General features: G+C 61.5%; 2 protein-coding genes across 3 annotated transcripts in view; one reads left to right on the top strand and one right to left on the bottom strand.

The window, feature by feature from the left end:
• The first annotated feature begins 239 nt into the window (after positions 1 to 239).
• NKIRAS2 (NFKB inhibitor interacting Ras like 2) lies at positions 240 to 1,122 on the top strand. The gene is made up of 2 exons (XM_009461905.2): positions 240 to 473; positions 883 to 1,122. The coding sequence occupies exons 1-2, from the start codon at positions 240 to 242 to the stop codon at positions 1,120 to 1,122; spliced, it is 474 nt and encodes a 157-aa protein (XP_009460180.2).
• A 1,075-nt stretch (positions 1,123 to 2,197) lies between these two features.
• Positions 2,198 to 19,480, bottom strand: part of ZNF385C (zinc finger protein 385C) — an 81,817-nt gene continuing 64,534 nt past the window's right edge. Inside the window, exons 3-9 of one of the 2 annotated variants that reach the window (XM_087770223.1) lie at positions 16,529 to 16,671; positions 11,639 to 11,749; positions 9,184 to 9,355; positions 8,161 to 8,490; positions 6,389 to 6,576; positions 6,076 to 6,189; positions 2,198 to 5,307 (exon numbers count right to left, since the gene is read on the bottom strand). In XM_087770223.1, the coding sequence (XP_087626349.1) occupies positions 5,083 to 5,307; positions 6,076 to 6,189; positions 6,389 to 6,576; positions 8,161 to 8,490; positions 9,184 to 9,355; positions 11,639 to 11,749; positions 16,529 to 16,671 (1,283 nt within the window). In that variant the 3' untranslated portion in view covers positions 2,198 to 5,082. The remainder of the gene's footprint in view (positions 5,308 to 6,075; positions 6,190 to 6,388; positions 6,577 to 8,160; positions 8,491 to 9,183; positions 9,356 to 11,638; positions 11,750 to 16,528; positions 16,672 to 19,480) is intronic. The other variant, XM_087770224.1, reaches the window with a different exon arrangement.

Genomic DNA, 19,480 nt, shown 5'->3' with positions numbered 1-19,480 from the left:
TTGGTGAGTCCGGGGGACCGGGAGGGAGCTGGGCAGCGGCCGGCCTGGCTGCTCCGGGACAGCCCCGTCCTGCGGGTGGGAGGCCTGCACCACAGGCCCCTAAACAGGCCGGGGGTGGAGGAGGGACCGCTGTCCTGCCCCAGGCCGCCCGCCAGGACGGCTCTCCGGGTCGTGCCGGGGCCGGCTCCCTGGCCAGGGTCCCCACGTCCCCTCCGCCCGCCTCTCTGGCAGGCTCCGAGATGATCGAGACCCAGGAGGACATTTACGTGGGCTCCATCGAGACGGACCGCGGCGTGCGCGAGCAGGTGCGCTTCTACGACACGCGGGGCCTGCGGGACGGCCTGGAGCTTCCCAAGCACTGCTTCTCCTGCACGGACGGCTACGTGCTGGTCTACAGCACTGACAGCAAGGAGTCCTTCAAGCGGGTGGAGCTCCTCAAGAAGGAGATTGACAAGTCCAAAGACAAGAAGGAGGTGAGTACCCCAGGGGAAAGGGGCTGCAGAGCGGGATCTGCTCCCCTTGTTCAAGTTCTCACCCAGAGACTCCCCTTTTCTCTGGCTTGTCACAAGACAGTGACAGGGGTCCCGGTTCCGTAACACTCTCAGCTGTAACTGGCTACTGGCCTGGGATGCTTCTGAGTGTACAAGTGCTCAAGAGGCCCTTCCACTTTGGGGCTGGTTTGAGGCACCCTGCGCCGAACAGGAGGGGAAGCTGCCAGAAGGGAGCACTGGGAAGTGTGGTGTTTTAGAAGGCCTTGGCATGGAGGGGGAATTGGCTGCAGGACTGGGCCTGGCGCCGAGGGTCTTCAAGGCAGAGCCAGGCAGCACCGGTCAGCTCTGTGTTTGGTACCTTCAGGGATTCTTCTCACCCCTTTTTGAACAGGTCACCATCGTGGTTTTGGGCAACAAGTGTGACCTGCAGGAGCAGCGGCGGGTGGACCATGACGCAGCCCAGCACTGGGCCAAGGGCGAGAAGGTGAAGCTGTGGGAGGTGTCCGTGGCTGACCGGCATACGCTGATCGAGCCGTTCATCTACCTGGCCAGTAAGATGACGCAGCCACAAAGCAAGTCTGCTTTTCCCCTGAGTCGCAAGAACAAGGGCAGCGGATCCATGGATGGCTGAACCTTGTTTTCCCTTCTCTCCCCTTGCCACCTCCTCTCCCTCACCTCCCTACTTCCCTTGCACGTATCTCCTGCTGAGCCTCTTGGGTGTCGCGGAGCCTGCGGGAAGCACGGTGGCACAAGGAAAGGGCGTCCCAGGGCTGGGGATGGTCTTTGAGGATGAGAGAGGTGGGCCATCTCCCTGCACTGGGACAGGGACTGCTGTTGTCACTGCCCAGCCCCTGCAGATGTTGGAGGTGCTCCAGGGAAGCCGGGATTCACCGAGAGAGGCCCCTCTGCTCCCCGGGTGCAGGCTGGCAGACCCAAGGGCCGCGGGCTGCTAAAGGGGAGGCACAGCACGGGGCTGGCCAGCAGGTGGGGATCAGCTCCACGGCTGAGCGTAGAGGAAAATTCCCTCTTGCTGCTCTGTTTTCTATTTACTGATACCATGTGAGAAGGGGACGTTTGCTGGCCCTGCCTCCAGCCCAGCCGCTGTCAGAGCAGCTCTCCCTTGTCCTACCCCAGCGGGCTCTGCGGTGCTGCAGTGTTCTCCAGCAGGTTGCCCCTTACCTGGCAGTGCTCGCTGCTCCTTTACGTGCAGAAATATTTGGTCGTCCTGCCTCAGTGAACACCTGGTGCAGGGCAAGATGCTGTTAGTGAGGGCGGGGTGCCCACATCCACCACGCCGCAGCCCTTGTCTTCCTGAGTGCAGACTCATGACCTTGGAGAAGCTGGGACTGCGCTTAGCCTGCGCGCCCTGATGCTTGGGGCCGCGGCAGCTCTCACTGCCCATCTGTCACGGTGCTGACTCTCCTCTCGGAACCACCACAAGACAAGGGAAAGGTGTCCCGGTCCTGCCCAGCAACACGTGTTCCCTTCAGCTAGTCTGGATCTAGGAAAAAAAAAAATGACGAGAAAGCCCTGGCTTGTTTATACTTGTTCCTTTTATTTACTGAGTAACACAATAAAGCGATGAGATTCGATTATCAAAATATTTTCCTTTTTTTTTTTTTTTCCCCAACAGTTATAGTACATCAAAAAAATATACAATGAACATTACAGGAGGGGTACTGGCCAAGTCCCTAGAGTCTGTTTATTCCATTTTTTGTGGGTTTTGTTGTTTTTTTTTGAATCAAACTGTTCACATCACTCCAAGGTTATTTACAGAGGGGCACACGTTATCGAGCGCTACGGACTATGCCCTACTACCTAATACAGCATCTGCTAAGTCAAAGGCAGTAAATGCTTTGGATAGCACAGGAGCAGGGAGGGTTTCTGGAGGCAGGGGATGCGACAGAGGGAGCGTGTTCTTACGCAGCCTGTTGCGGTATTATTGTTATTAGAAGGAATGGCTTTCGAGGGGTTAAAGTGCCACGTGGAGGAGTGCATTAGGACTCCACTGGTGCAGGGGTGACGGGAGCAGCCACTGCTGGCTCCAGCACAGGCTTCTTAGAACAAAACGCAGGGGAACGACCCACCAGTGCCAAGCGGCTCTTGCAGGCTGGAGCACGGCCGCAGCCGGCTGCTCCCGGCTCCCTGTGCTCCTGAGGCTGGCGGGCACGCTGCAGGAGGGGACGCGCTGCCCGCCGCTGCTGTGGCCAGGGCTGGCAGTGACCGGCGAGGCGGCCTGGGGAAGAGCACAGTGAGATGAGCAGGGGGAGGGCTGGAGCCGGGCTGCCCACGGGCTGCTCGATGCTGCGATGCTGTCGGAGCCGTGTCCCTCCGGCTGCCTGGGGCCCCGGCCAGCGCAGGCTCCTGTCCTGTGGGATGGGGGGGTCCAGGCTGCACGTGTCCCCTGGGCTGTGGGACCGTGTCCCCGTTCCTGTCAAAGCCATTGCTGCTGGGAGCCCTCCTTCCCTCGGCTGCTCTCCGAGCCACGTCTCCCACCACCACTGAAAGACCGTTTGGTTGTCTCTATCCCCAGCCTTCCATACAAGCTCGCTCTGCTGCTCCTGGCGCCCTCTCTCCACTTCCCTCCTTCCCTGGGTGGAGAGGAGCTGCCCCGAGCAGATGAATTTGTACCCAGGGGCTCCCGTCCTCTGCGGCAGGAGCGCAGCAGTGGCCCCGCGGGTCAGCGCTGCCCACGGCATGAGAAACGGGCCCCCCAGGCGCAGGCGTACGGCTCCGTGCCACCCCGCTCCCGCTGTGCAGGGTTCCTGCCCTCGCCCCAGGCTCCGGCTCTTTCCGCCAGCTCTGGGAAGCAGCAGCATTCCAGCCGCGTGAGTTACCCGTTGGCCGGCTCCCATGCGCTTCCCATGGCCAGGACCCTGTCCTGAGCATCGGTGAATCACGCGGGGCAAAATCCTCCTGAAATCCAGGCGTTGCTTATGGCCATCGGATACGTGTGCTTGTGCGCGTGGATTCCCAGGTGCGCAAACCAACCTGCCTCTTCCCGAGGGCTGGGAGGGAACGGGGGTCACAGCAGAGGTCTCTGAGCCAGCACCCCGGGCCAGGGGACGGGAAGGGAATCGTCTGCACAGAGCTAAGCGCTGCGTTGGTTTTTTCCGCTCCGACCCCCGCTCCTGGCTGTACAGACAGCATGAGCACCAAAGTAAAACGCAGACAGCAAATGCGGCGGGTGAGCTGCTCCCCCTGGATTGCATAGATCGGGGTGGGTTGTCACTCCAGCGTAAGGTCCGTTTGGGTTGCAACTTTCCTGCATATTTCTATTTACAGCAGCGCGCTGGGAACCCGGAGCGCCGTGGTTACAGTTTTCAGACCAGGTCATCGCTGGGCTTTCTGAGCACAGTGAAAAGCAGAGCTACAGCTTCAGGGTCCCTCGGGAGCCCAGCTTTCCGCAGGCTACGACGGGAGCATCACAGGGAGAGCGCTGGGTGTAGGCTGCGGGTGCTGCCTGCTCCTTCGTACCTGATTGTCCAGGCTGCCGGGGACGCCTTTGTTTTTGGGAGTCATCGGTGACTCCCTGGAAGCTCCTAATGGGGATGGGGTTGGATGGGCAGGCATGGCGGCTGGCCGGCGGGCGAGCAGCAGCATTGCCTTTCACTGGAGAACCAAAAGTGCTTTAGGGACATTCACTCAGCCTCACAGCATCTCCCGGGAGGTAGGGGCAGGGCTGTCCCCTGCGGCTGGGACAGAGGCAAATGGCTGGCGCTGAGCACAGGGTCGTCATCTCGGGGAGCCCGCACCAGGCGGCCTGGCGCTCTCGTCCTCGCTGGGCTGGAGCGGAGCCTGTCCCCGGCCGCGTGCCCAGTCGTGTGCTTCTCGGGGCCAGGGCAGGGGCAGTGTGCTTTCAGAGGGAGAAGGCACCGGCCCTGGGCTTCGGCTATTGCTCTCGGAGTGAAGATAGGGTCAGTGTGGCTGATGCCCCCGTGGCGGAGGCTCTTTGGCTGGTGGGACGTAGGGGGTTGTGGGGCGTAGGGGGCTGGCGGGCAGCATGGAAACCCCCAGCCAGCACAGGCAAGTGCGGGGCTGGCGAGGGCACAGCCAGCCCGGTCCGAGAGGGGAACCGCCAACTTTCCGCTTGTGCCAGGGTTGTTTCTCCCAGTACAAGCTGGGTTGAGACTCTCCTCGCAGTTCTCTTCCCACTGGGCTCGCAGGGACCGGCCGGCCAGGGGGATCCTCCTTCCCCCGGGGACCAGCCAGCTCCTCTTCTTCCAGTCCCATCACCAGCAGGCCACGGACAGGCAGCCCCTGCCCACGAGACGCAAGAGGAGCCTGGTGACTCGGGCACCATCCTCTCCCCTGCGCCGTGCAGCCGGGTGATGGGCTCCTCTGCTGAGTGCGGGGCCGGCACGGGCAGGGGGAGCGGCGGGGATGCACGGCGGCGCTGGCCGGGCTCTGCCGGGGTATCTTGCTCCAGAAGGAGCCTGCTCGAAGCAAAGGAGAAGCCAGGGTTGATGTCTACGACTATGGTTTCCCACCAGCCAGAAGAGCAGCCTGCTCGGGAGCACCGCCCCGCGCCGTGCAGCGCCCGCGGCACAGCCTGGTTTGTGGTGGACGGACCCTCGGTGGGCAAGCGGCTCTAGTAGGGCGCAAAGACAATGGGGCCCGGCGTGGTGCGGACGTGGGCTGGCGGCGTTCGGAAAAGGGCTGGTCCAAGGAGCGGGGCTTGGAAGAGCGTGGTGGCAGCGGCTGGTCTCAGGGCGAGGGGGCCAGGCATGGCGCAGACGGCGGCCGCGGTGAGCGGGCTCGGCAGGAAGCGGGTCGCCAGGGTTTTGGTGAGATGCTTCTGCAAAGCCAGCTTGGACTGCAGGGAGGGAGGAGGAGACACCGTGAGGCACCCGGCTGCAGGAGAGCCCCCAGCCCCAGCTCCCCGGGCAGACAGGCAGCCCCGCGTCAGCCCCTGCCACGCTCGCCTTCAGCTGAGCTCTCAGCACGCCTCCGCAGGAAACGCAGCCCCTGGTCCCGACCCAACACGCGCTCCGTCCCACAGCCCCGGTCCCTCGGCTCGGCCGCGCTGGGTCAGAGCACGCAGGGATGCCCCCATCGCGGTCACCTCCCCGGGGAGGTCCCCAGTCCCATCACTCCGACCCAGAGACCTGCCCTGGCTTTTGCAATGGCTGGGCCGTTCCCTGCATCCGTGCTTTCCTCTGGTGCCCTGGGATGACATTTGCTGCCAAACTCTCTGCTAAACTAGACAGGGAGGCTTGTGTCTCTGCAAACAAAATGCTTCGGCTGGGTTTAACTGAGCCGTGCCAGCCCCAAGCACCCAACCACCACAGCTCTCCCGTTCAGAAATGGCAAAACAGGTGGAAGAGTCACAAATGCTGCAGCTGCGAATGCTGCTGCCAGAGGACTCGCAAGTTATTCCCGCGCTTTCCTTCCCGTGAATAAAGATGCAAAACCCCTCTCACCACGACAGCCTGCCCTCCCTAAGGGGAGCGGGTTAGATGTGATCATGGAAACCGAGGCTTCAAGAAAAGCAGCCCCTGTGCCTCATTGCAAGAGATGGCCAACATGGCAAACGATGTTTCGGAGAAGAAACCGGGTGGGTAATGTGCAGGGAGACAGATACCTTGAGAATACTCACTGCGAGGGCAGCGTTCTTCTGCAGCTTGTTATAGGGGCTGTACTTGGGCTTGGGCGGCTTCCCCGCCAGCCTGTCTTTGTGCCTCCGGCTGCTCATGTGCTGGGAGAGGAAAACAGCTGGATCAGCCGGAGCCAGGACAGCGAGGGCAGGCCCACAGCCCCGCATGGCTCAGGTCCACGGGGGACCATCGGGTACCGACCCCCGGAGCCCCCGGTGCCAGCGCAGCGGGGTCTGTGTGCCCATGCCCGGTGGCCCTGCGTTCCCAGGGGAAGGCACGCGCCAGGCCTGGCACCGTCACCTGTTTGAGCTGGGTCTCCGAGTTCACGTAGATCTCGCACACTTGGCAGTGAAACGCCTTGTTCTGGATGTTGATGCTGCCCTTGTTGCCGATCCGCTTGGACTTGTGCCCTGCCCGGGAGAGGAGCTTGCCTCGGCCTCGCCGCATCTGGGTGCCGTGACCTTCCAGCATCGACTTGTGCTTGGCGCCTGGGTGGCAGAGGGGACGCTCAGCAAACACTGACTTTGCAAACAAACCCGGTGCCGTGCCGAGCGCTGCGGCAGCAGGAAGGATGCCCTCCAAGCAATGCGCCCGACAGCGCCGTGCGTCCCCCCTCCTGGGGGACCCCAGTCCCCCCACCAACCTGTGTCCAGCAGCACTTGCAGGCAGAGGGGACAGGGAGCTGCCTGGGAGTCCGGACCCTTGCCAGGGATGCGGCAGCCCGTTCCCAAACCCTGCCAAGCTCTCGTGGCCAGCTGCACTTCGCAGGCAGACCAGAAACGCTCGGCTTCCCGGAGACCCCCCCCCCACGTGCCAGACCTTCGGAGAAACTGCTATTTTAAGCATGTGCTGGAGCCTGTCGCCTGTCCCCGGGCGTTAGCACAGTCTGCGGAGCGGGGCATGTGTTGCCCGCCGTGCTGCAGCATCCGAGCTGCGCCCAAGGTCAGAGAGGATCCGGCCGCAGAGCCAGGAATAGCTCGGCGGGGTTACAGGAGGTGGGGAAGGAGGAACCCGAAATCCCCGCACACCTGGGGACAGGGCGCTCCGTCCTGCCCCTGCCAGCGCTGGGACGGCGGCGTGGGGGTGGGCAAGTAATTTAAGCCACCGCTAATTCATTCTATTTTTTAAGGCGCTAAGCAAGGAGCCCGAGTCCGTGTGACAGCCAGGGAGGGACGCAAGCCTGCAACCATTTTGTTTGTTTGTTTGTTCTTTTTCCCCAAATCAGCTCCTAAATTTGTAACCGGAGCTGACAAAAGCAAAAGGACACGTTTGCAGCTAAGCCGCAGCAGTGTCCTGAGCCAACCCCTGTGCACGGCTGCTGCCGCCACCCCAGCGGGCAGTTGGGGCTGGGGGAACTGGTTCCCAGTTCTCGCTGAACTTGACGAGAGAAGGCCCTTCCCTTTAAAACCGGGGTGCCCGTCCTTGTTCAGCACCCTACAGAGAAAGGGGTGAGCCGGGGGCTGGTGCTGCAGGGCCTGCAGACCCCGCTGGCGTCCCCCGCACTGCGGCTGCCACCACCCGCCACCGCCCCGGGGGGGTCCGGCCACCCCCAGGCTGCCGGGGGACCCTCGGCAGCCCCAGATGCCTTCCTGCCACGGCCCATGAGCCATCGCTTGCTGCCGAGGTCCGAATGAGCTCGTTAGATTCCCAAGGGGCTTCTCAAAATGACCACGAGCCCAAACCACCAAGCTGCTTTTGGAAGGATTATCCTAGGCCTGAAAGAGGCGCTGGGACTCAGGTTGCTATCAGCTTAAAGCCCAGCTGCCATGGAATATAAAGTAGCCTCCAATCCCTCGATTAAACTTATCTGAAAATGTCTTCAATTAAGAGACACGAACAATAAGAGAGCATTTGACCTTGCTAAAATTCACTCCATAAGCTGCAGCACAGGTAAAACACCACCACTTATCTTTGCAAGCCACCTTAATTAGCCCTTTTTAATTAAAGCAACCTTCATTAACGCTCACTGTTTCCCTGCAAGGCTGTTTGGTGATGGGGCACGGCGGGGCTTTGCACGGAGCCCAGGACGGAGCTGCGAGGGGCCCGTCCCCCGCCGTGGGCGATGCCCTTACCGGTGTTGTGAGCCTCCAGCTGGGACAGGGAGTTGACAGTCACTTTGCAGGTGGGACAGTACAGGTGCTGTTTGCTCTTCTTCCCCTCCTTCTCGCTCTCGGGGGCCGAGCTGACGCTGCTGCCCGACTCAGCTGCCTGCGCCTCGGCTGCCTGCGCGGCCGAGGAGGCCATGCTGGTGGCGTCCGAGGTGCCCTCCGACAGCTCCGAGGCCGGCGGGGAGCCCAGCGGGGCGACGCTGCCCGACAGCTCCGCAGGCGACTCCTCGGCGCTGGGCGTCAGCCCCAGGCTGCTGCACTCACCCTCCGGCTCCTGCAGGCCGTTGGCTTGCGCTGGCGGGAGGGAAAAGAAAGAAATGGGCAGAAAGGGAAGGTTCTCTGTGCTTGAACGGGTTTTCTGTATTTCAGAGAGCACCCTGTCCTCCCTGAGATCATCTCGGACACCGTCTGCTCAGGTTCATCCCTGCTGAGGATGGCTCTTCCCCGGGTCTATCCCATTCCCGCTTTTATCTGCGGCTCGTGGCAGCCAGGCTCAGCACAAAAGCTGGCAGAGCCCTGGGGATGTGCGAGCCCTCATCAGGGCCCGGGCAGGGAACGCTTCCTCTCCTTCAGCCGTCCAAAACATCTCCCAGAGACACCGAATCACAGGGGAAACAGCCGCCGTTTCCCCGAGCGGCTGCCGGGGGACGCAGGGGCCAGGTTCCCCCAGGGACACGAGCTGCCCAGGCTCCTGGGCTGGCTTTCCACCCCTTCCCTGTGACCCTGTCCCCAGCCAGGCACGCCGGGGATGCCAGCGGAGCACAAAAGCACAAAAGCCCTCCTCAGCCCGACAGCAGCTGGCCGTGGCGGGATGCTCAGACACGAGGCTGCTGCGGGTCGGGATTTAATCGGGCTCTTCGGGATGCCGCAGCCACGGCAGGGCTGTGAACACAAACGCCGCTGCGCTCCCGGGAACTGGCCAGGACGCTCACACCAGTGCCGCGGGCTGCTGGCGCCGGACCCTCCCGCACGCCCCTGCCCGTGTACCTGTGCTGCCGGGCTCCCCGCTGCCCTCGGGGCTGGGGGCAAAGTCGGCTGTGCCGTCCCGGCCGGCGGCCACCGCTGCAGCCCCCGCCGCCTTCTGCTTGCTCTTCATGGCCTCGATGGCTTTCAGCCTCCGCGCGTGCTTGTGGCCCTTGTAGTGGGCTTCTGCCTGGTTCTGGGGAGGGAGAGATGGGGACGGCCGTGTCAGTGCTGTGGCCAGACAGACGGACGGACACAGGGAGGATGGGTGAAGGGGTCAGCCCCGGGCCGTGACCGCTTGGGCACGTTTCCAGTGCCACCTCCCCTGGTGACGTTCATCCCCAGGGCCACCTCGGAGGTGGCATTTTTGGCTGGGTGCAGCGCAAAGCTGCTCTCCTCCCGCCAGACTGCTCTGCACACGGATGTATTCAGGCCGAGGTATCGCTTTGCTAAGACATCACCGCATTGCACGGCCGAGATAAGGACCCTGCTCTGATTAAATGCATCAAGTCACTTCTAAGAGAAGCTTTCAGGCAAAATTCATGACATCAGAAACGTACAATGAATTGCTAGCTGTAAAAATAAAATAAAAAAGTGCATTGGTGGGGAGGACACATCTCCCTTTGTAACCTAACGGGTGTCTAACATGCAATTTACATTCACGGGCTCCTTTCTCCCAGCAAACGCCGAATAATGAAGTGCACGTTGATGGGTTCATGCCTGCACCGAACTGATAAAAACATACACAAAAGAAAATCACCCGAACGTTTGTGTACTCCGCAGTCGGGGACAATGCCACATTGTCCCTAAAAACAACTACGGTTTAGCAATTTATGGAAACTAAATCCAATATGAATTAAGACACTGTACCACTGAGCAGCACGGATTAATTTGCACGGCGTTTCCAGAGGCTGGCTGAGGCTTCCCGCGCTGGTAGGAAGAAGCATCCCTTCCCTCCCCCGCGGCTTCCCGAGGGCTGGGAACGGCGTCCGGGGCTGCGCAGTGACGGCCGGGTACGTGGGAAAGCGAAAGGCCCATCCGAGCGCGGGGCCTCATTAGCAAATACAATAAACTTCCCCCAGATAACGGGTTGGGACGGGGCTGGGCTGCAGCCTAAGTAGGTCAGCCGGCACCGCTGCCGCTCTGCGCAGAAACGCGAGTGGCGTGCGAGGGTCTGCGCCAGGACGTGCTCTCCCGCAGACGCGACCTCGGGGGGACGCAGGCAGGGACGGGCAGAGTGGGGGCGAGCGGCACAGGGTGCCTGTGAGGGCAGCGGGAGCACGCGGTGGGACCGACTCTCCCAGCACCGCTCTTCCAGCCGGGATGCAGCTTGGAAAGGGAAAGCGGTGCTTTTGCCCGAGCCGCCTGGTTACGGAGCAGAATAATTAAGCCCAGAAATGCTGCCTTTTGCTGGCAGAGCAGCCCCCAGCCCCGGCCGCTGCCAATACCGCTCGGCCGGGCTGGGACGGCACCTCCCTGGGAGGCAGAGCCAGCCTGGCCAGGGCGCAGCGTCCGGGTGGGCGCAGCCACCCCGGGGGAGGCGAGAGCAGCTCCCGGCAGCCCACGCTGCCAGACACCGAGCACGCAGGCAGCGCCGGCAGATGAGACTCCGCTCGGGGCCAGCCTCCCATGGGTACAAGGGGCTCAGCGCTGCCTTGCTCCCCCAGGAAGGGCCGGCCGAGGCCAGGGGATGCTCCAGGCTGGCAGCTCTATAGGCAACGCGTGTGCGCGGGCTGGGCTGAGCACGGGAGGCTCCTGCCTCCACCTCCACCCTGCACGCCACGCAGCAGCGGCACCGTGGAGCAGATGGACTCACACCGGTGCGAGGGGGCCAGCCCAGGCAGAGGGCCCCGAGCCGCTGCCCGCGCCACCGTGGCTCTTGCCGCCCCGCTCCCAGCAAACCCCCGTCCCTCTCCTGCTGGCTTGGAGCGAGAATTCCCTTTCAAACCTTTTTATCAGTTTTCCCCACAAAAGATCAGCTGTGTGCAATTCATTACCGCAGGGATCAATGAATGTTTCCTTCCTCCCCTCTACAAGGTGGTTGATTTACTTAGAATAAAAGGCTGGGGAAAAAAACCCCACCACCTGCCACCCCAGAGCTGTGGGAAGCCAAGGCAGGGAAGATTATATTCAGCTCCCACGGACCAGCTATGAATTGCATGGGCTGATAAAGCAGCTTAAGCACAAACACCGAGACCAAGGCAGCAGGGACGAGACCCAAACAAAACAACGAGGAGCAGAAAGAGCCAGCGTGGCAAACAGAGGACACGGCAGCCCCGGGGCCCATGGGCAGGGAGACGTCGGTGGCAAGGGCAGCCGGGGCAGCCGCAGAGCGAGGGGGGGGCAGAGCTCCGAGGAGCGGCCGCCTGCGCCACGGGCGTCTGCGTGGTGCCCCCGTCGTGGGATGCTCCTGCGCAGCCACGGGCGCTGGCACCAGCCCCGCTCGCCCACCCAGCCCCGTGCTCGCCGCCCCGCTTACCGCAGAGTTGAAGCGCAGGTGGCAGATGTTGCAGGAGATGAACTGCTTCTTCTTGAGCGGGGCGGGCACGCCGAAGGTGTGGCTGATCACCGCCTTCTGCACCGGGTCCATCTGGAAGGGGAGGGAAGGCAGAGGGTGGCTGGGTGCCACGCTGCGACGGACGCCCTGGCACAGCACCGCGACCCAGCGATCCCCCGCGCCCATCACGCTCGCCGAGGAGCCACTGCGAACACCGGCAGAGCTCGCGCCTGGTGTCTGGAAGGAGCGAGCGGCCGGGGCAGCAGAGGAGCCCCGTCTGCCATGGAGGCACCCCCTGCGCGGGGCAACGCTGCTGCGCCGACGCCTGTTCTTGTCCTTTTTAAACCGACCCTGAAAAAAACAAACCTGCAGGGTCCGAACGCCTGCTGTGGTCTGGCAGAGGGGATGAGGCCGCTGTGGGGGCACAGACCGCGGACCCCGTCCTCCCCAGCCCCACCATGCTCCCCTGTGCGTCCCCCCGTCCCCTCTCCCCCCACCGCAGACACCGGTGTCACGGGTGGCAAATTACTGCTTTCTGTTTGAGCTTCCAGTTGCTGCCCTCGACCTCCCAATGCCAGGGCAGCTTTCCAAGACACTTAGCAGGAGCAGAAACCACCAAAACAGGGAGCAGAGGCAATCAAAACAAGCAACCAGCCATTAATCCTCCACGTGCTCTTCATCGGGGAGCTGAAACGTCCCTGTGCAAAGCTGAAGGCGCGAGCAGAGCCACGCACGCCTGCTGCTTGCCCACGGGACGCCGCACCGCCCAACGCAGGGGCCAGGGCAGGAGGGACGACGGTGCCCACAGCCACGGGCGCAGCGTGCCCGAGGCGCGGTGCCCACGCAAAGCCACTCCGGGCTGCCGGCTCCCCATCAGGTAGGCACTTTGCCTGCTCTAATTGAATTACAAGGACTTGCGAGCTTGCGCAGCCCCTGCTATCTCCCCGGGCGCACGTGTGGAGCCAGAACAGCTCCAGTTATCTGCAAGGAGCTGCGTATTTCCACGAGCCCGCTCGTGGCGGGGCGGCGCGGGGCCCGCAGGCGAGGCAGATGCGTGCAGGCTGATGACAGCCCCTGGCGCTTCTGTCTCTCCCCAGGGCTCGGCGTCATTCCTCAGCCCAGGCAGCAAACTTGTTCAAGAAGCCATAATTGTTTTAAACAAAATACATTTATTAAGAGGGAGAAAATAAGAATAACCTCTTTGTTTGAGCGTGCCTATAATCTATAATGCAAGTATTGTTCCCCTACCCTGTGGCATAGGAAGATTATCTTATCTGAGTCCTGCTCTCAGTAGAGCCTTGGGTTTTCAGGCGATCGTATTTCTCTGCAAAGCTATTTCGTTGCTGGAGACAGGTGCATCAGTCTTCGAGGCACATGCCTGGACAACAGAGCCATTATCAAGACCCCAAATTCCTTTCCAGGAGTGAGCAGAATGGTAAAAGCAGGTGATTAATGAAGTGCCTGTTCGCTATGAAATTTTACTCACTTATCTGGCATATAAATGAAGAGGCATTTGGGGTTCGGCAGAGACCCGGAGGAAGCTACAGATGGTAAAGATGCTGCTCCACCCCTGACGACAAACATTGCAACGTGCTACAGGCAGCGTTCCTGCGCTGCCAGTCTGCCGGCAGCAGCGGGGCCGGCACTTCTTTTCAAGACAAACACCCACCTTTTCCACGCAAAGAAAAGAAAAACAGCTCTAACCTTCGCAGCAGCGTCAGCTGCTGGGGCCCGGCTGGCGGCTCCCACCGAGCCCTGCTGGCTCCCACGGGCTCATCCGCCCCCGAACACCACGGCAGGAGCAGGGCAGCAGGGCGGAGGATGCAGAGGAAAGGGAGACGCCTGCATGAGGATGCAAAAGCAGCCAGGGACCATCCTGGCATGAACCTGAACCTGCCGGGGGCACTGGGGCCACGGCTGAGCACCGACTCCAGGGCAGTGGTGCTGAGCGGCCCCAGCACAGGGCCCCCTCGTCCTCCCAGGGCATAAGGCAATGGCACCAACCTGGGCCTTTACGCCCACTGCGCTTTTGCCAAGTCCCGTGGCACAGTAAGGAGTAGCGTTCATCAGCGCGCCCGTGCTGCCCGCAACCTCCCCAGGCAGGCGCAGGAGCTGCGAGCTCCCCGGGGCCGGGCTGGCCGGCGCACCTGAAACCTGGCTCCTCGCCCCAGCCCCGTGCATGCCGGCCAAGGCTGGTGCAGCTGGGGACCATCACCGCTCCTGCTATCCCAAAGCAAACGCAAGCACTGCGCCCTAAAAAGGCTTCAGGTGCGCAGCCCCGCGGGAGCGCACCCAGGGGCACGCGTGCCGTCCGCGTGGTGTCGGCGGGGGCTGAGCCACCCCTTGCCACAGCCGCTCTGCTGCGCCGAGCACGCTGGGCGAGCGCGGCGTGGCTGCAGCACGCAGGGCGCTTTGCTGGAAGCCCAGCCCGGCTCCCTCCGGCGCACAGCACTCAGCAGCTCCGACACTTGGATGCTACCGAGAGCCCCCGTGCTTCTCTCTGAATGAAAACACAAACGTGCCGTCAACTTCTCCCTAACATATGCACTCATTGCTCTTCCAGATGGGAAAAGGAATCATTTCGGACCCCCAGCTCTCCCCTGGGGCCGGTGAGGGTCTGTGCCACAGCGGTACCTACCGGCGCCCGCAGCCGGGTGGGTCGAGGCTCTTCCAGGCCGTTTCCAGAACTGATCCAACAGCAGAGGTAGGCTTTGGGCACCGCAGGCTTGCAGAATAAAGATTGCAGCTTTGTAGTCAATTCTTATTGACTCACATTACTTTATTTATCCCTGGATGTTCCTACCGATATAAATAGAGATCCTTGTGCTGAGCTCTCTGCCGGCCACCGAGGTCAGAAACGGGAATTCGCAGGGACGCAGCATCAGTTCGGATTGCATCTCCTGCCATGGTTTCGCGAGGCGCTGCTGGGCCCTGGGTGTTTGCAACATCCCAAGAGCTAGAAAGGGCCTTCTGAGCCCGAAACGTGCCTTCTGCGTTGCGTTAGGACTTTTTCTCCCCGTTGTTGTTGCTTTAAGTGGCAGGAGAGCTCAGCTTGGAAAGGTTTCGCTGGCTCCAGAGTAAAACATCTGCTGGGTTCATGAGAGCCTTGTGACCTGCTCAAAGTGCAAAGTGCTCTGCTGAGCAGCGGCAAACAGCTCCTGCTCCACAGGGCAACGCCGAATCCTGCACAGCATCACCAGCAACGCTGGAGAAGCAAAGGCAAACCCTCTGATTTCTTTTTATAGCAACTGAGATACGGCAGCTCTCTCAAAAAGTAAAACACCCTGACTGATGCTCCTTCCCACCCTCCCAAATTACCCGAGGCTCAGCTGCCAGGTGGAGTCTCCGACCTGGCGTCGCAGTTACTTGGGCAGTGAAACAAGGAGCCGCCAGCCGGCTCCGGGGCACAGCGACGCTTGAGCCCTGCCTCCCGTGAGGACGGGGACGCTGCTCTGGGTCCCTGCAAAGCCGCCTGCCCGGGCACAACGCTGAGCCCTCGCACCCCAGCCTCAGCCTCCTCGCCAGCACAAATGCACCCCGAAGGGGCAGCTCCCACCCCGGACGGTCCGGCCTGGCGTCGCTCGGCTAACGTCACCCGCGGGCCTCGGGTCTGAGCTCAGAGCAATTAATTCCAGGTGCCCGCAGAGCCGGGACAGCCTCCCCCAGCATCTCCATCCCCGTGCCCGACTCTTCCTCCGGGGTAGAGGGGTCGCCGCCCAGCACCGAAGCAGCGCGACGGGGCTGTGCAGCTCCAGCAAGTGCAAGAGTGTAATTTTCCAATTTTCTTTTTTTCTTTTAAAGCAACACAACTCTGGAGAACACGTGCCAAGGCAGGGGCACACGGGAGCCAAGCAGCACAAACAATAGGGTCTGGTTCAAGTTAGCTACTGACTCTAACGACTAACAAAAGGAGCCCAGACAAAGAGCAGCAACCTTAATGGCATCAAAAAAATCCTCCTCTCCTGTATTTCTGCTTGTTAGCACAGGGGAGAGACAGGCTAGAGCTGGGATTTCAAAAGAGCTTAAAGGAGTTAGACGTCTGAATCCCATTCAACAGCGACAGGAATCCTGTACTTAATTTCTATGGCCGTCTTTGAAGATCTCGGCGATAATTTGCACCTTCCGAGCACGTTTAATCTCAAAGCCACTTACAAAAGGGCAGCGAGCGAGCGGGGAGGGAGCTCAGCAAAGTCCCGTTTCCAGGCTCACGAGGGAGAAAAACGAGCATTTACCAAACCCAGAAACGTCCGCCCTGCCTCTGCGGGGGAGAGCAGCACGGAGGGAGGGGGGCAACGCCACCTCACGCCCGAGATGCTGTCCTGTGTCTTTGGCCGCATCCGTGTCAATTTAGACGTATAACAGAACATCTCCACAGAGCCATGATTAATTGCGTAACCCAAGCACTTGGTCCGGTGGTTCAAGGTTGGGGACCTCGAGCCCAGCCGGGCGGCGGGAGAAGTCCCACAGCGGCCAGGCTCGCCCAACACCCACACCCACGCAGCACCAGCCGCAGCCCTTGTATCTGTATATGCCTCCTCTCTCTTTCTTTCTTTTTTTTTAATTTATTTTTCAAGTAATGAGCTGCTTTCCAGAGCTACTTTATTACTATTAATTCCAGGAGCAAAATCCAATTGCTCTTGGTTAAAATGAACCATTTTTTAATTCTGGTATATAAGGGCGATGGCTGGGCAGGAACCGCTCCGAGCTAAGGGCAGGGCGGGCACGTTGCACTAGCGCCCAGCAGCCAAAGACCCCGGTAATGAAGCCAGACATTATCTGGTGGGGCTCGAGGAGTGGTGCCGCGTAGAAGAGGGACCGCTGCGGGGGAGGAGGGGTCCGGCGGCCGATGCCCACCCGCCCCCGGGGACTCACCGTGTTGAAGTTGGGGAAGAGGTTGAGCGGTGATGTCCCGTTGAGCCTGAAGGTCAGAAAGTGCTTGATGTCCAAGGGGGGATGAAGGGGACGGCCGGGGATGGGCAACGACGCTAAGAGGGGGCTGCTGTGTCCGGAGGGACCTGGGCAGGCAGAGGGGAAAGAGCAGCGTTAGCGTTGGTGGCCCCTGCTCGCAGTGGGGGGCCGCAGCACGGGGGGCCGCAGCACGCGGGGCCATCGGCCGTGGGCTCCAGACTCTCCTCAGCGAAAGCTCCCAGCCCAGGGTGGCCCCGGGCACCCCTCTGCCTTTCGGGCTCAAAACCAGCACCCCGGTTCAAAGCCAAATGCAGGCATCTTCACATCAGAGCATTGACACACGTAGGGATTCGCTTTGAACCCTCCGAAAGGCGTCAAAACCTCCCCTAGGGAAACAGCCCCCTCCCCGGGCTGTCCCTGGGGACCCCACGCAGCCCCGGGCTCTCCCACGCTGGTGCCACGGGGGCTGCTCCTTACCAGGGCCGGTGCTTTTTTGGCCGCCGGCGGCAGCCGAAGGAGCACCCTGGCCTCAAGCACCCCTCAAGCACCGGGACGGGGGGCACAGGGCTGAGCAGCCCCCACCACGGCTTTGCAAAGGTGTTGAATTTTGGGTGCCCCGGGACCATCCGAGCCGCATGGGCGCCCCAGCTCTGCCCCTCCACAGGTATTTTGGGTGGAATCCCCCCGACCCGCCGGCTCCCGCACTAGAGCCACCCGCTCCCCGGCCGGGCGCTGCCGCCTGCCTCGCGCCATCCCCTGCAAATTAACTGCGAGCTCCAGCGTGCGATTTAAAAATAGCCTGGAGTTATTAATAATTTTCTGTTTAAAAAGAAAACACCGCCGGGAAGGAGGGAAGGCCAAACAGAGGGGATCTGGCTCCAGTCCGCTCCCCGTCCCAGCACTTTGCCCTGCTGGGAAAGCATCCTCTGACCCACGGAGGGCCCGGGCTGGGCTCCTGCGCCCGTGCACAGCTCCGAGAGTGAGGAGGGGGGAAAAGTTAAAATAAACAAACGAATGAACAAAATACAATAAATAAGAAAAGATTTCAAAACGCCGTGAGCCAGAAAAGCCCATTCGCATCTCGCACGGCTTCACGCCTTTGCCCTCCTCCAGCCCACCTCGGCAGCCCCGTCCCTCCTCCTGGAGCAAGCACAAGGCCAATGTTCCTTTTTCTTTTGATTTCTGGGCTCTTTTTCACCTGGAAGCGGGGCGCCGGGCTGCCCTGGCGCAGCGTTACCCCAGCCCGCTGCCCGCCCCAGGGCTGAGAACCGCAGCAGCCCCTCCCGGGAGGACGACAGCGGCCAGTGCCCGAGGGGCTCGGTGCTCCCGCAGCAGAAACGCTGCCCAGGAGCTGTGACCACCGGTGCCGCTTGGGGACGGTGCCGAGGCACTTGCCCCCCTCCAGCCCCCCATGCCCCGCCACCGGCTGCGCAGGACGAGGACCCCGGTCCGACAGCAGCGGCTGGTGCTGCTCTCCCACAGCACTTTGCTTTCTGCTCTACACCCGACCCTCCACTGGCAGAAACCAGGCCGGTGCAGGAGCCGAGATCCAAATCTGAAATTCAAAGTTTGAAAGATTTGCTGAATTTGAGCAGCGAGCGCTCGCCGCGTGGGCCCTGCGGGCAACAACGACCTCTTTCTGGGAGAGCGCACACGGGCAGCTCTTCAGCGGCACCCGAGCCATCCCTGAGTCAGGCCTGACTCCGGGGAAAAATTACATTTTGCTTCATCAGGCGTGCATTGATCGAGTTAATTCCAGAGTCGCCCAGAAGGGAAATCTGTGAAACTGTTTAAAAATAAATAAATAAAATTATAGCAACAGCGACGAGGGAGGGAGCAAAAGCAAGCAGAAATGGGTGAACGATGCATAATTAACCTTCTGAGGCATGAAACAGTGTTTCTGCATCAAATCATCTGAGAGGCAGGGCCGGTGCCCGGGGAGCCGCCCCCGGGGACCCCCCGCCCGCACACCCAGCCACGACCCTGCGCCAGAGCAGCGGTTGCAACGCAGGCACTCGGGGCTGGATTGCAAGGATTTCCACTTGCCTTTGTCAGGACTGATTGCACTAGCCTTAAAAAATACATATATAGATTAAATTTACCACCGGGAGGAACAAGAGGATGGGCGAACGCCTCTGCCCCCATCAGCAGTAACCGAATAAAGGGAGTTTGCAGCTCAGCCAACACCACCGCACCGGCGAAACCTGGCTGCTGCTGCGTGGCCCCACGGCCGAGGGGTTTGCTCGCCAGGGAGAAGCTCCTGCGCCGGGTGGGCGCGTGGCCCGGGGTGCTGGGGGGACACACGGACACAGGCTCCCGGGGACAGCCACCGGCTGCTGCCCACTGACAGTACGAACGCGATACGCCAAGCCGCTTTGGCGCATCCTTGAGCCCAAATTTGTGGATTAAACATATTTCTGGGCTGGGTCTGCAGCCCAGGGGTAAAACAGGCACAAGAGAGGAGAGAGCCCAGAAACCCCGACCGAGCCGGGGCCCTGCGGAGCGGGCAGCACCTTTCCCTCCCGGTTCTGCCACTGAAGCAGACGAGACCCCCGCGAGCGGGAAAAGGGCTGAAAGCCTCCAACAGCATCGCCGTCGTTCAGGCCCCCTGCGAGGAGCGGCCCCGCGCCTGCAGCTGGCAGAAGGAGGAAACCCAGGGCTCGCTGCGGAAGGGACGAGCTGCAGCCGGTGCGGCTCGCTGTTCCCCGGCTACGGAGGGGAGAAAGGACAGCAGTCACGCGACAAAGGCACCGCCAGCTTCAGTCTGCCTGAACCTCAGATGATCACAAAAGCATAAGCACTGTGTAAAGAGAGAGGCAGATGAGCGGTGCAGCCGCAGCCCCGGCCCCAGCGAGGCTCCCTGGCACGCCGCAGCACCCCGCCGGAGCACGGGGCACCCACACGATGCTCTTGGGG

Source organism: Nipponia nippon, unplaced genomic scaffold, assembly GCF_047370975.1.
Source record: "Nipponia nippon isolate SJK-2023a ecotype South Korea unplaced genomic scaffold, ASM4737097v1 scaffold_32, whole genome shotgun sequence".
Classification (NCBI taxonomy): domain Eukaryota; kingdom Metazoa; phylum Chordata; class Aves; order Pelecaniformes; family Threskiornithidae; genus Nipponia; species Nipponia nippon.
This window is presented reverse-complemented; position numbering and strand designations above follow the sequence as displayed.

Excerpts from the sequence above, each read along its gene's own strand:
- NKIRAS2 (XM_009461905.2), top strand. The coding sequence starts at position 240 with ATGATCGAGACCCAGGAGGACATTTACGTGGGCTCCATCGAGACGGAC. Across the intron at positions 474-882 it reads AGTCCAAAGACAAGAAGGAG|GTCACCATCGTGGTTTTGGG; the intron begins GTGAGTACCCCA and ends CTTTTTGAACAG.